This window comes from Polistes fuscatus, unplaced genomic scaffold (assembly GCF_010416935.1).
Source record: "Polistes fuscatus isolate 324 unplaced genomic scaffold, CU_Pfus_HIC Scaffold1, whole genome shotgun sequence".
In the NCBI taxonomy this organism is placed as follows: Eukaryota; Metazoa; Arthropoda; class Insecta; order Hymenoptera; family Vespidae; genus Polistes; species Polistes fuscatus.
The window spans coordinates 17,892,629-17,907,854 of NW_025112997.1; the positions used below are offsets into that span (position 1 = coordinate 17,892,629).

Consider the following 15,226-nt stretch of genomic DNA (forward strand, 5'->3'; position numbering starts at 1 on the left):
ACCTTCCTGTTCGTCGTAATAAATACAAATCTAAGAGACACGTAGAGATGTTATCTGGAGAGAGATAACATTGTCTATTTCTATTCAACGAGAGACAACAAATATTTTCCTCAATCGATAGAATTCAATAAACTTTCAATTTTATACCTGAATTCACTAACTTTTGATACTTCGAATGTATAAAGGATTTGCCTTTTGTGTGCTTTTGATTCAAGATTCGACAAATCTGACTTATACAGAAGGGTGATATTGCTAGCAAGAGTAATCGGAATCAAATTCTATTGGATCAATAACTTCGTAGTATAATCAAATGTGATTATCCATGAATATTAGATATATTTCGAGAAATATTTGAAACGAAAAAGAAATCAATTGAAATTGTTAATCAAATAAATAGAAGTTAAATGCATCGTAACGCGAATTTAGTCAATTTCGGATGGTTTAGAATTTATGAAAAAGTAAAATACCACCACACTACACCATAGTAGAACATTGGCTTGAAAATAAGATATCCTTCGACCGCGAAATGCAACGTTTTAAAATAAAACTTGTTCATGAGGTAATACTCAAGTCCCCTTGCATTAACAGCAGTGTTTCCCATCAAAGGAAATTGCGCTTATATGGTCGAGTAGCGGTGGCTCTTCTCTCTCTCTTTCTGTAAAGAACAATGGTGTATCGTTGTCACGCACTTGGCATGATCCTTCCCCTTCGTAGACGTAGGAAAATACAACCGACTAAAGGAACATCGTGGATGGTTGCAATCAGAAATTACGAGGACGAGTAGGAACGGTATGAGAAAGAAAAAGAGTCAGTGAATGGGGTGGGGGAAGTGGAATGGGGTGGGTTGTAAGAAAGAAAATGAAAAAGAAAAAGAAAAAGAGAGAGGAAGAATGAGAAAATTGTCTCTGACACTGTGTCACCCTTTTCGGAATTCGATGGAAGTTGCGTTTCCCCTTGGTACGGCTCGAGTTAAGAAGAATCTTTCTCCCCCCTTGATAATACAACTTCGAATTCACGAAATCGCTTTGACGTCTACGTTCTTTTAACAAAACTATCTTAGTTTTTTTCCATCTCCTCGTAACGCGACGTAAGAGATAGGCGAACGATCGATACGACAACTTACGTATACTACTCGATGGTACTTAAGAGCTAAAAGGCTAAAAGGGATGATGTTTTGGTAAAACGATCCTCGAGACAAAAAAGGGAAAAAAAAAAAAGAAAAAAGAGAAACAAAATTAATGGGAATTGGATTTGGAAAATTCCTATGGTATATTTATTTACTCGGTGTCTAGGTTTGATTTTCGCACGGGAAAGTAAATAAGTATAAAATAGATACATTTAAATATCACATTTGCGTGTCTAGACGAGATCATTTTCTATCAAAGATTTTTGCAACAAGAACGGAAAAAAAAGAAAAAACATTTGAGAGAATAATTTCGAAACGAACGTGAAATTTAATTCTAATCGTAATTCGAAAAGAAATATTATTAAGTCGTTCGATATTTTCTCGTCGAAATTCCTTCCCCCTTTTTTTTTTTTTCTTTTTTTGTCATTCGGAAAAAAAGACTATAATATCCGGACGATTTAGGATGGTAGTAGCCAGCCAGCGAAAAGAGCAAGAAGATGAGAAGTAGTAAAAAGCGTCACATTTCGTGTTTAAAAAGCTAGGAAAATTTGTGTTATATACGCGTCTATCGCACCCCCTTTAGTGTTGTTTCTTGTTTCCTCTTTTTTTTTTTTTTTCAACCGAGTGTAAAAAAAAAGAAAGAAAGAAAGAAAGGGAGAAGAAAATGGAACGCGTGAAGGAAATAAAAAAAAAAAAAGAAAGAAAATAAAAATAAAAAACAAAAAAGTGCAGGCTCGAAAAACGTAGAACGAGAGAGAGGAGGCCGTTTGGATGGAAGTTGCTTCGGTCATTGTCGTCGTGTGCACACGACGTACACGTAAGAGAGATTAAAAACTCCGTGCACTTTTGATGCATTTTTTTTTTTTTCTTTTTCTTCCCCTCGTTGAACGACGCGACGAAGAGAACGACGGAAGGGAAGGAAGAAGCGATGACAACAAACGTATCAGTGCATTGACAGCCATCTTTTTCTCTCTCTCTCTCTCTCTTTGTAAAATGTTTTAACGCCGGAAATGTTTTAATGCAACGAGGTCGTTGCAACACGTATGTCAAAGATTTTCCCTTTTCTTTTTCTGGGTGTACGTGAAATTTTGTTGAAAACCCTTCGAAAAATAGACGAGTGTAACAATTGTTTCCGCCCCCCCCCCTTTTATTTACTTTTTTCTTTTAAAACTTTTTCGTAACGAATCTTTTATATTCTTCTACGAGAAAGAGAGAGAGAGAGAGAGAGAGGGAGAGGGAGAGAGAAAATTTCGTTCGGAGTTCCAGACTAACTTTTCGTCAAAAATAACTTTTTTCTTCCTCTCCTCTTTACTTCGAGATCATTCTCCATAATGTTTTATCTGCAGACGCGTCACCTTAACGACGTAACCCAACCACAGCTGTTCCCAATCGATTGCCATTTTTTTTCCTGAGTTTTTACCTCCCTCCCCGCTCCCACCCCCATAAAGCGTAGCTATACTGATATAATGGTTTTTATTTTTGGATGTTTTTACATGTAGAGATAAATAAATAACCAGATTAATTATTTCAAATAATTTCTTAATAATTAACTTTTATTTCTGTCATTTAGTATCCTTATTTTCTGTATTTCCAATAAGATATTCAAAAGTAATATAAATTATGAAGTTTTAAACGAACGAAACCCCATCTGTAACATTCTAAAGCTTTTCGCAGGAGAAATATGTGAACGGAAATGATGATGAAAGTGTATAAGAGAAGAAAAGTAGCTTTCGCGAGTATTACGATCTTCCTAAAGTATAAACGCGCGTAAAATTTTCTATAGCCATTGTTAAAACGTATGAAGGAACGAACACTATCGTATAATACTTCGATCGATGGATTTATTTAATCGATTGAAATATTTCGCTATTTTGCTTTTGCTTTACTTTTTAGTCATACATTATCATTGTTAATATTATTATTATTATTTTATGTATTTCCAAGTGTTTCTCTTTCTCGTCACTGATTTTATCAATTTAACAATTAATGTTCAAATCAAATTACGAAATTATAAAATTGAAGACGAATTAAGTCGGCGGCGGCAGCAGCAGCAGCAGCAGCAACAACAGCAGCAGCATCTTTAGAAAGGCAGTCTACGTTTTTTACGGGTAAAGCTCATTTACTGGTATATACACCAGGGGCTCCTCATTGTTAAACTCTCTCAGTGGGATTCGTGAAACAGCGGTACGACGTTTATTTCGAATTTCTGTAGATCGTAGCACGTAAACCGCAGGAAACGTGCGATCGTATATTTCCTTCTCTCTTTTTCCCTCCTCCTCCTCCTCCTCCACCCTATCTTCCTCTCTCTTACTTCGTTCCTAACACATTGGCATGGCGTTCGCAAACTCATTTCACCGTACCCTTCGTCGGTTCTTCCCCTTCCGTCACGAACGAATTCCATACGTTGAAAATCGTATTTTGTGTATATCCGAACCCACCACTAGGGTTCCATATTTTCAAAACATATTGCGATTCTAATCGCATATATTCAGGTATATATGTATTCGCATACACGTTGAAAAACAAGAAGGAATCTTTCGGTAGAATCGTTTCAAGTTCGTTTATTCGAAACTCGATTTATCACAGACACACACACATACAAAATGTGGTCGAATTATAATTGAATTTTATACGTGTGAACGCGCGGATGCGTGAAAAAAGACATGGAAATGAATTCCAACAGAAGGTCCATCGAGTATCCAACTCTTTTTGTTTTACACACATATACACACACACACACACTTTTTTGTAGATCTTCTCTAACATAAGTTAATCGAATAATTGAATGATGATATAATGAATTGAATGATAATAAGAAACTTTATATAATATAAATATAAACTACGTTCATCCTTTGATTTTTAGATTTTTTTACTGTTGCCACGTTATTATTAGATATAATATCACATATTATTTTAACTATCATCTTCATTATAGTAAAAACGACAAAGATAAATAAAAAAAATGAAGAAAATATCATTGATTATTCCATCGGCTTTGGGTGATTGTAAATAATAGCGTAATTTCTATGAGATACGAAGATCGTTGGTATGGCAGAAATAAAAATCGTCTGTCTAACACGTACACACGACGAGCTATGATAAATCCATGGTGTTCGAGACGAGAAAGTCGATTATCTCAAGAGACAGATGCGTCACCTATGGAAGTGCGTGTAGAGGAAGAGGATAAAAGGGAAAATTAATGACGATCGTCACCTTTCTTTTGCAGCATCCTTCAGAAATCGTTACCACCTGATGTGGTAAAAATTTACAAACATAGAAATGAGGAATTAATATTTACGTATATTTCGTTACGGTATTAAAAATCAACACATATATTTTTAAAAAAATAATATTTAAGTTCTATATATATTTAGCAAAAAAAGATTTTGAAATGAGTCAAATTGACTCAATACGTAAATCTAGTATTAAACTATGGTATATATTAAAATATAAAATAATTTAAATATACCCCATAATTGATTCTCTTCTCTTCCCCCATCAACATTTCTCTTGAGTGCATTCGCTTGAAATTAATTAGAGTCGTATTTAATCAATTAAGTGTATGACAATTGACGTCGATGTCGAAGTGAAATATTACTCGGTGGTAACGAGAAACGATCATTTCCAATGATTCGAACCATTAGCGAATATTAAACGATGCTTACGTTGATATTAAGTAGGCTGGAAATGGAGTTCGAACGTTTGTAAGCATTCGAAACAGATTGAGTTATTTTGAAATTTTTGTTGTTGTTTAAAGTCGAACTACAAACGCATAATTCAAAAAGTTTTATCCCTCGATAGTGGAAACTCATGACGACGGGGGTGTACCCTTTAGGGCGGATCAATCTTTTCTTTCATCCGAGCGAAAGAAGTAGTCGAAGAAGAAGAAGATAAAAGAAAAAGTAGAGGGTGAATTAAAGTAGGATCGAAATCGAGAAAGGAAAGAGGCAAACGATCGGAACCTGGCCAAAGATCTTATCAAAAATCTACCATCTCTTGGTAGATATCATTATCTACATCTGTTATCTGAATAATGCATCTGTTAAAGTGGAAAAGAAAAAAAAAAACAAAAAACAACAAAAAAAGAAAGAAAAGTATCTAATTTGAGTATCTTAACAAGTGTTGAAGATGTATCGCGGTAGTGAAATACGTACGATAATAAAACGCGATTAACTTTCCGACGTTTTAACGAGTCTCGAGTTTAAACTTTTCAATGTTGAAAGTCGATTGGGATACGTCGTGTCGAGAGAGAGAGAGAGAGAGAGAGAGAGAGTCTCCGAGGTATTTCATTTTACGCTTAATCGCTTCGGTAATTTCATCATCATCATTTTTTTTTCTTTTTCTTTTTCTTTTTCTTTCTTTTTCTTAGTTTCCCCCAACGGTAGTAGAGTGCAACGAGAGAAAAAAAAGATCGTCGGAAGATATTTGTTCAGGATACGGATAAACACATTGCTGAGACCGATCAATAATCGGTGGCGACTGTGTAAATATTTAGTTTCACATTATTCACCCTCAAGCACGACGAAAAAACGCGACTCCACTTCGTTACTTGGTATACGCATACCATACAAATAGAAACACATAGACGAACAGGGAAGAAAATGGGGAAAAGAAAAGAAAAGGAGAGAGAGAGAGAGAGAGAGAAATTAATTGCAATCTGTTTGATAAAAAGCGGTATGATGTCAAACGTTGCAAAATCCTAGACGTTATTTACCTATTTTATTTTTATCGATCATGTTTGACCAAAATGTTAAATTATTGTATTTTCTGTCAATGGGACGGTAATGAAGGCTCTTTGAAGTTGTCGAGAGAATAGAAACACTAAACCTACCACACTTGCTCAAATAACTGCGTCCTGTAATTTGTAGAAAAAAATACATAAAATGTACACATTATTCATTTTGAAATAAAAGAAAATATATTGTTCGCTATATCCAATTGGCTAAGATATCATTTTATATGAAAATATTACATATGTTTTCTTTTTTAACCGGTCATTTGATTGCTGACGTTTGGAATAGGTGTACATAAAGTGTCGGTAAGTGTTTAGTGTTAAAATGTATGGAATAAATATAGTATCTAACGTTATATAATAACTTTGATCGTTTTTAAACACATTTGTTTTTCAAGTAGTACTATCGATAACTGCACTATCGTTGCATTATCACGTTGATAAGAAATAATTGATGAACTTGGACGCTAGACGTCTATGTAGAATCATTCAAAACTACTGATTTACGATACCAACTTGGGAAATATTTGTAACGGGAGAAAATTAGATAGAATTGATTAAAGAAATAGAGAAGGACGTTTAGGTGGATATTTATTTTCATTAGATTACCATTTAATCCATTACCCTGTTTGATCTGATCGTAAGATTTCAACTGTCTTATATTTTCTGTTCGTAAATATTAATAGTCTAGCTTATTTTTCTGAAATTAATATTTGTTTGGTTTGTTTTTTAGAAAAAAATGTGGAGCTCGGTTACTGCAGCTGGTACAGAAAATGGACCTGCACCACCTTCTAGAAGTAAACACAGTGCAACGTTACTCGCTGGACACGTATATCTTCTTGGAGGTCGAAATGGAAATTTACCGCTCAAGGATCTTTGGCGGTACAGTCTTGGTAAGTGAATAAACCTAATTTCCTGACACTATTATCCTAATTATAAATTTAAATGTTTCATTAATGTTATAATATGCTTGCAATTGGAAATGCAAATAAAAGATAGAGAATAATTATAACAAATATAAAAATCTTGTACAAATAAAATGATATACATTTTCATTATTTATTGATCTTTTAGCTTTCTCTCTGTAAAGTAAAATAAATCTTATATAACTTTGTTAAATGATCAAATAAAATAAATGAATAAATATCGTGCGTGTAAAACTTAGTAAAAAAAATTCAAAATATCTAATATATTAAAATTTTACATTAATAAAACATAGATGGTGTTTTGAAAAAAATCAGTATGCTATAAGAATATTAGCAACATAACTCTCGCGAACTGAGTATATTTATAAGAGTTCGGAAAATTGTGTATAATTATGAAGGGTGCCGATGAATCGATGCTTCGAAGTACTCTCCGTTACGATACGCGAACACCGTATCTGACCAGCAAACCCCATCGTTTCACCCCATGACGACGAGGGGTGCACGATGGAATTTGAACGGGGGTTCAAAGTCTGATCAATAATGCGCCATTATTAAAGCCCACGTATATCAAGTAAATCCGCCGACGATACTCCACAATTACGGCTGTTTCCACGGAGATCAGACATAGGTGAATTAATTGCACTCTGACGCAATAATCAGCGGTCGGTGTTCGTGACGTCGAGTTTCACGCTTCTATGTATCATATGGTTATCGTTATTTATTCCATTTCGAGATTTTCTTGCATCGTTACGATCAACAGATATGCGTACTTATATATACATATGCATTGAAAATTATTTTCATTAATTATCAGAGTGTAAAACACAGTTCGCACATATAAACTTGCTTTTTTATATATTTTACATTTTTATTCTTTTTCTTCTAACTTATCGTTAGACACTTTTATGGCACCTTTTTCCCAAGCACGAAAATGTTCAATCCTTCGTAAAAGTTATAATCTTTTTGAAAGTTCAAAGTTCTCTGCCTAGAATTGGATAAAGCACGGTTTATCGGACCACCAGAGCTGTAAACGTATTCCCGACGGGTCCATTCGGTCAATATTGGTAGATAGGTAGAGTGTGAAATATAGACTAATGTATATACATGGCACGTATACACTTATACTATATTTCAAACTCATTGTCAGTGGAACGTCGACGCGCTTAATTCTGAAGCTGGTAATACTAAATAATGAAGCTTTATTCGGTTAGACGAACGTTTCCGTATCTTCTGAGAATCTTCTATCTATATAAATATTTGCAGATACGAAAGTTAAATATATATTCGACTGCGATAGAAATGATAACAAGTGAAAGACAAAGATAACGAAGAGAAAGATGAGGACTACAGATCAAATACATTTTATATATATAACATAAAACATAAACGCAATTTTCATTGTGCCATTGTTTTATGTAAAGTTCAACGTAAATTTTAGCTAAAGTTTCCAACGTTTTTAAATAAATACGAGAAAATGTACGGTACATTAATTAATTGTATAATTATATTAATTCATTAGTTATCTAACAAATAAAAATTTATATGAAAATAATAAAAAACCAACGCAAAATCACGAACATGTTTCTTTTATTTATTTACGAATAAGAGAGACGCGGGTGCGAGCAAACGTTTTACATCATTATCGAAGTCCACGCGTTGTAAACTTTTGAAAAAGAAAATCCATAAATTTGTTTCGGGCAAGAGAATACGACTGGATTTACCAGTGACTCTCTGTTAATCAGAAGGGGATTGTTCGACTGTAGGGTGTTTGAGGGAATATTAAAGCAGCATCAAAAGAATTGGACCGTAGCAGTTCGTCTCTCGAGTCGAAGTAATATCATGGGGGTTGGATCAGGCGACGAACATTTTCTCTGTCTAGTACGTTTTAAAAGCATAGCGTTGTAGATACACTCGATCGTGCACAAATATTGTGATAACTCCGAGAGAACCACGAGAGAAGAGTACTTCATCCATATAGAATGTTTTTGTTGCACCCTCACCTTCAAAAAGGTAGAAAAGTTGAGTGAGGGAGAGAGAGAGGGGTTGGTTGATGGCGTCCAACCTATCAGGAACAAACGTCCCTTGCAACATGGATTTCAATCGAACTGTTTTCAACGTAGTCTCCTCGTTTTCATAGCTGTCGGTGGTATACACATGTATACACACGTTTAATACGTTAGATATATCTAACCAAAGTACATACCGTATATACGAGCTGAAAATTGAAAAGTACGATGAATCTGCAATCTTAGCACGTTTCCATTGATTCACTGCTATCCCCTTTCTTCTTCGAGAAGAATATCAATCGACCGTAATGACTTTTTTTTGTTCTTTTTGATCTCGAGTACGTATTCCTCGCTTAATTTTAAGCACCATATACTTGTTTGTTAAATTCAAGAAGAAGATACTACGAATCAGATATGAAACGATAAATTGGTCAATTAAAAAATGTCTAGCGTTTAATAAATAATATTGGAATGTTTTTTTAAATATTTTGTCTGGTTAGTTCAAAGAAAATAGATGAATCATTTTATGCATAACACATAAACACATATTATATCTACAATTGCATAGCACAAATAATCAAATTTATTCCGTTTTAGCATAAAATGATCATTTTCAAAATAAGACAAGATATTGTTCTATGACCGACTAGATACGACACGTGTACGTAATCAATGTCGGGCATCTCTAGTGGCATTTTACGAGAGCTGCATACACTTTAAAAAGCACGTTATGGCTCTTACGTAAATTTTCTAGGCTTTGTTCTCGGGCACGTTTCGTTAGACAGCTGAGTTTTTTCTACTCCCCGAATGAAAATGTAAAAAAGAATAAAAAAGAAAAAAAAGGTCATCGCGACGGTGCCAAACTAAGCAATACGCGGTGCCAGATTTGTCAGTACTGACAAAGACACGAATTATTTTACTTTCTGATGGCCTATCGAATGCACCCATCAATCGTAATGATGACCTTTTTCCTTTGGTGACGTAATAGGAAAAAAAAGTTCAGGCACGAGTTAATTTTTTTGCCGTTTTGTTTTTAAAATATAAGATTTATCTCGTGAAATAAAACACCTTACTTTTTAAGCATCCTTAAACATTAAGTTTAATGTTCTTTCAAATCTCTCTCTCGTGCTTCTCTCCTAGGTATTTCATCATTTTTCTTTTTTTTTTTCATGCTTGCTCATCCCCCTACTTATATATAAAGCCTCAGGACACGAACAACCCTCTCCTTGCAATCTCTCTCTCTCTCTTTCCTTTTCCCAGTAATATGGGAGTACTCACCATGGTGAAAATTTATTTCACCGTACACAGATTGCAAGGGCGGGAAAAATCATTTCATTTTTATTCTCTTCGAAATACCCAAAATTTGATTGTCAAATAAATTCTTTTTCCTTACAAATATTTTTCCAATGACAATGATATATTACACGTAAATAAGTATTTTCAAGTTTGTCAAGTAATAAAAGTACAAGTTGTAAAATTGTTCAAGTTACAAAATTGATTTATATATATATATATTTGTAAATTAATTATATTAAAACTCATCGTTATTTTTATATATATTTTAGTCCCTTATATAAATTTGCATATAATTATAAGACATTTATACTTTTTGGATTTGACGATATGTGAAGAAAATACGTTGGAAAGAAGATTTAAACACACACATTAACCGTTCCTTTTTATTTATTTTATTTCTTAGCCGAGAGCAAGTGGGAAGAATTACATCCTGGGGGAGAAAGGCCGCCGGCTCTTCAAGAACACAGTGCGGTAGCGTACAAGGACTGCCTTTACGTATTCGGTGGAGAATTAGGCTTTTCCGCGGGCACGGAAACACCACTTTGGGTCTACAATGTCAAGGTAAAATGTAACCCACAAATTATTTCAATTTATGCCGATTACGAAATACAAATTTTTCGTTCCTTCGAAAATAATTTTTCTATTTTACGATGTGTCTTTTAAAAGTAATAAAACGTTTAAATCGTATTGATCGTTAAGTAACGTGATTTTTAAGAATTTTCCTCAAACTTGAGAAAGTTTCGTTACGTAAGAACGATTAATAAAGATTTTCAAATGGTAATTAAGTTAAATTAATTTGAATGATTGACGATAAGGATGACAAATCTCGTTAAATTAGATACAAAATTGCATTTGATAGTCTAGTATGGTTGTATCGGAATCGTTACTAAAAGATTCAATCGTGGTGAAGGTCTCGTACGATACGATTAAACGAGTCTACACAGTAGCCTCGAGGAAAGTTCTCTCGACAATCTCAACTATCCAAGGGAGGGATTCAGCACCCTCGATTCGATGAACGAGACGTAGGGCAATATTGGGTAACCACGCCAGAATTGATTGATAATATCACGCTTCGATACATTTTTGCACTAAATTTCTGCAATATAACGTCCTTAAGAATCATTCACCCCGTCTTTTTTTTTTTATTATTAATCAAATGTAAAAAATAATATAACAATTCGAGTACTAAATTATTGCGAAACGTATAGAATAAAAAGATTTTATAAATTAAAGAAATAATTTAAAATAAAAAAAAAAAATAAGACAAATAATTATTATGAAAATTAGATACGTGCACGACAAATGTAAAAAATAATATAACAATTCGAGTAATGAATTATTGCGAAACGCGCGTATAGAATATAAAAAGATTTTATAAATTAAAGAAATAATTTAAAAATAAAAAAAAGAAGACAAATAATTATTATGAAAATTAGACACGTGCACGACAAATGTAAAAAATCAAATGTAAAAAATAATCTAACAATTCGAGTACTAAATTATTGCGAAACGCGCGTATAGAATATAAAAAGATTTTATAAATTAAAGAAATAATTTAAAAAAAAGAAAAAAATAAGACAAAGAATTATTATGAAAATTAGACACTTGCACGACAGATCGACGATAATCGAATAAACCTAATCATTAAGAGAGACAGGATATATAGAATTCTTGTTGCCCGTTTGACGTTCTTATTGTTTTCCCTACGGAGTCCTCGAAACTTGCACGAAGGGAGGCGAAGAAAACGATCTATCTGTCAGAGATTGTACGTGTACCAAGAAAGTCGAAGGAAACCTAACCACCGTTGGCCCAATACGGGAGTCCCCCGATGATGGTTCTTTCTCTGTTGTTTCCATCGGAGTCTTTGGACTCCGGTGTCGTCCCTTGAAAAGCGAAATATGCTTTTGGGGTGGCTCGCTTTCGTGTAAAACTCGTTGTACCCGATGACGTTGCTATTGATTTAGCGGTTTCTCAAGGGTGCACGACACTTCTCCCTTTTCTCCTCCTCCTCCTCCTCCTCCTTCTCCTCTCCTTTATTTTCTCGTACATCATCATCATCCCTCTTTCCGTTCGTTCATTCGTTCATTCGTTCATCGAACAACCCTCGTTTCTCTCTCTCTTTTCTCTTCCCTTTCGTTTACGAGTAAGGATCGTTAAGGAAGAATTTCTTTTTTTTTTTTTGCTGGTATACGTATACACGAGAATCACCCGTGCGAATCGTTGTTATCAAGAGAAATGGAAATAATGAGAGAAGGAGAGAAAGAGTATAACCAAAGTATTTCTTTTTTCTTTCTTTTTTGTTTGTTTTCTTTTTTTTTTGTTTTGCCTTCCAATGAGATTAAAAAATAACGTAACCCGAGTACGATCGAATTCTACCTTTTACCTATCGAGAAGAGAAGAAGTCATTTGTCACTGTCAGTACTAGCACAATGTCTGGCCTAACATCATACCTAAACACCTATCCTAACGTTGCAGAATTTCTAGCGAATGGAAAACACATCGATACGTTTCGAGTAATCGATCATCCCGAGGAGAGAGAAACGTCGTCGAATTCAAATGAGAAGTCCTGACGAGCATTGGCGTAGCCTACAAACTAGAAAAGATGTCAGGTGATGGTGGTTTTAATGGTGGTGGTGATGGTGACATTTTCAGCCTTTACAAAACTCGACACGTCGTTCGATTTGTCGTACATGTTTAACATTAAAACGAATAACTACGAGCATTGTTTTTAGAAATGAAAAAAAAAAAAACAAACCTTTAAAAGACGGATCAAATTTCAATTTCACATTTTCTTTTGTCTCGTCTCATCATTAATTATTACTTGACTTATAAATTTATTCTATACACGAAGTAATGAAAGATATTAGATTTTTGATTAAAAAAAAAAAGAAACCACATATTTTCTCGCAAATGCAAATATTCCATGGTTATTTCTCGCGAATGCATTATGAGGCCGGCCATTCGCGTATGGTGCGAAAGAAATTGGAGACGCCATAATCTAGGGGTGGGTTTTACGAGGGTACACGAGATAGGACGGGGATAAATGAGCTAGTGGCACTTCTCCCTCGTCAACGAGCGACCACACACAGTTATCTCTTTTCACTCGATACGTTCGCAGACTCCATTCTTTTGTCTCATCGTTATACTTTATTTTTTATATATATATGTATATATGTGTGTGTTGCTATTGATTAAGAAGACTCATTGGAAAGACAACAGATATTAGGTTGTCCCATAAGTTATTTCCGTGCAACGCTAACTTATGAGATTATTTAATTTAATTATTATTATAATTTAATACTTCGTGCATCGTCATTAAAAAAATGCAGAAAACATGGAATCGTTACGTAAAATAGAACATTTATGTTATCCTCTTTTTTTTTTTTCTTATGTCAATTGCGTTACGATACGTTCCGTTTTTTTTTGAAATATTTCCTGAAATATTATTTATTAGCCTTTATTGTTTACGAGAAAATGTACAGCGTCATATTAAAGTCTCGCAACAGTGAATACTCCGCTGCAAGAGGAGCACATTAAACCGAATGGATAAGCATCGAGCTAACTCGTGTGCATGCAGTCGTATGATACACACACGTTTTATAAGAAATGTATGGCTTGCCTTCCGCTAAGTTTAACGTGATATCATCCTACGTATTAACTGCCTCAGGCCAGATAACTCCAAATTTCAAGTGAACATCTTCCATCATTTAAAAAAACCTTCGTTTCATGATAACAAATTTAAAGATTTTTCAATTAGTTACTATGTTAATCAATGATTTGACCTTTTAATTAATGAAACATATTGAAAAAACGAAAATATTTGCTGCTTCTTTTCGTTGCATTATTGAAATCCGCATTACGAACATACCAAACACAAACCTGATTGGCTTAACCGAGAAGGGTGCTCTTTTTGTACCCGCGAGTCATTTCTTTTCTTTTTTTTCACTTTCTCTTTGCCCTTCGTTAAAATATACCGTCGTGTGTAGGATCACAGAAACACACACACACATATATATATATATATAGTAGGGTACATATCCTTCACAGTAGAACGTGTGTACGATTTGATAAATAAAATTGAAAAATTTGATAAATATACATTCTCCTGTTTAACAAGAAATAATCAAAATAGATATTTCAGAATTAGCACGGAACAAATATAACAAAAAAATGAATTTAACGTGAAATTAATTGCCGGTATCGTATTTTGAATCCGTTTTCGTTATCGACTCAGGATGCTTAGAGGCTCGAGAAAATGTGAAAAGTAGCTATACCGAGCTATCAACTTTAGGCACGTACTTTGAGTTACGTAATTACTTTCAGCACCCCCTAGTATACACTACACAGCCTATGTACCCTCCTCCCTTATCGTTCCTCATCATTCCCTCTTCTTCACCCTTCAACACACGCATAACCGTTTCGACGTACTTCCTCCTTCTTGATACGCTGGTCCATACCAACTGACTAGGGTTAAAAGACCCGTGATTGCCACTAGACATCAAAAGAACTACCTACGTCCGTTTTCCTCAAAAAGAGCGGAAACAAGAGAGGGGATGAACGTAAAGAAAGAGAAATAAAGTAAAATCCTGTAAAAGTAATCGTCGTTTTAACAGATATTCCTAGAAATCTTGGAAACATCCTACAGTTAAACTAGAATAAAACACGAGAAACTAAAATTTTCTTTTATACAATATATATATATATAGTTATTGAAATATTAGAAAAATAATGAATAAACTGGTGATATATATTTTTCCTCGACTTTACTCAAATTTCGTCCCTTCTTCTTTCTTTCTATCTAATCATATCACTTTTACCCTCTTTCGAATAATAAAGAATCGCTTTTTCAGTAACACTCTCCCCTCATATTGAAATCTTGTTAAGATCAAACACGATCTTGAAATTCTGATTGAAATATTTTTTGTTCTGGAAAAAAAAAGAAGAAAAAAGAGGATGGAAGCCACGAAATAAATGGACGATTTTTATTATCTGTAAAAATTTAAAATCTTTCTTCCATACGTTCACTATAAGGAAATAGGCTGTTAGAAAATAGTATTGTAGGTACATTAACGATTTCTATGCTCTATTTAGTATGGCTATAGTATGGCAAAGTCTCGTTTTCTTAGTTCGCCGATAGT

At 34.0% G+C, this 15,226-nt stretch overlaps 1 protein-coding gene across 3 annotated transcripts in view; it reads left to right on the forward strand.

The window, feature by feature from the left end:
- Nucleotides 1-15,226, forward strand: part of LOC122518330 (host cell factor 2-like) — a 30,586-nt gene that overhangs the window by 10,246 nt on the left and 5,114 nt on the right. For all 3 annotated transcript variants that reach the window (XM_043637214.1, XM_043637206.1, XM_043637223.1), the window contains exons 2-3: nt 6,594-6,753; nt 10,492-10,649. In XM_043637214.1, coding sequence (XP_043493149.1) covers nt 6,600-6,753; nt 10,492-10,649 — 312 coding nt within the window. In that variant the 5' untranslated portion in view covers nt 6,594-6,599. The remainder of the gene's footprint in view (nt 1-6,593; nt 6,754-10,491; nt 10,650-15,226) is intronic.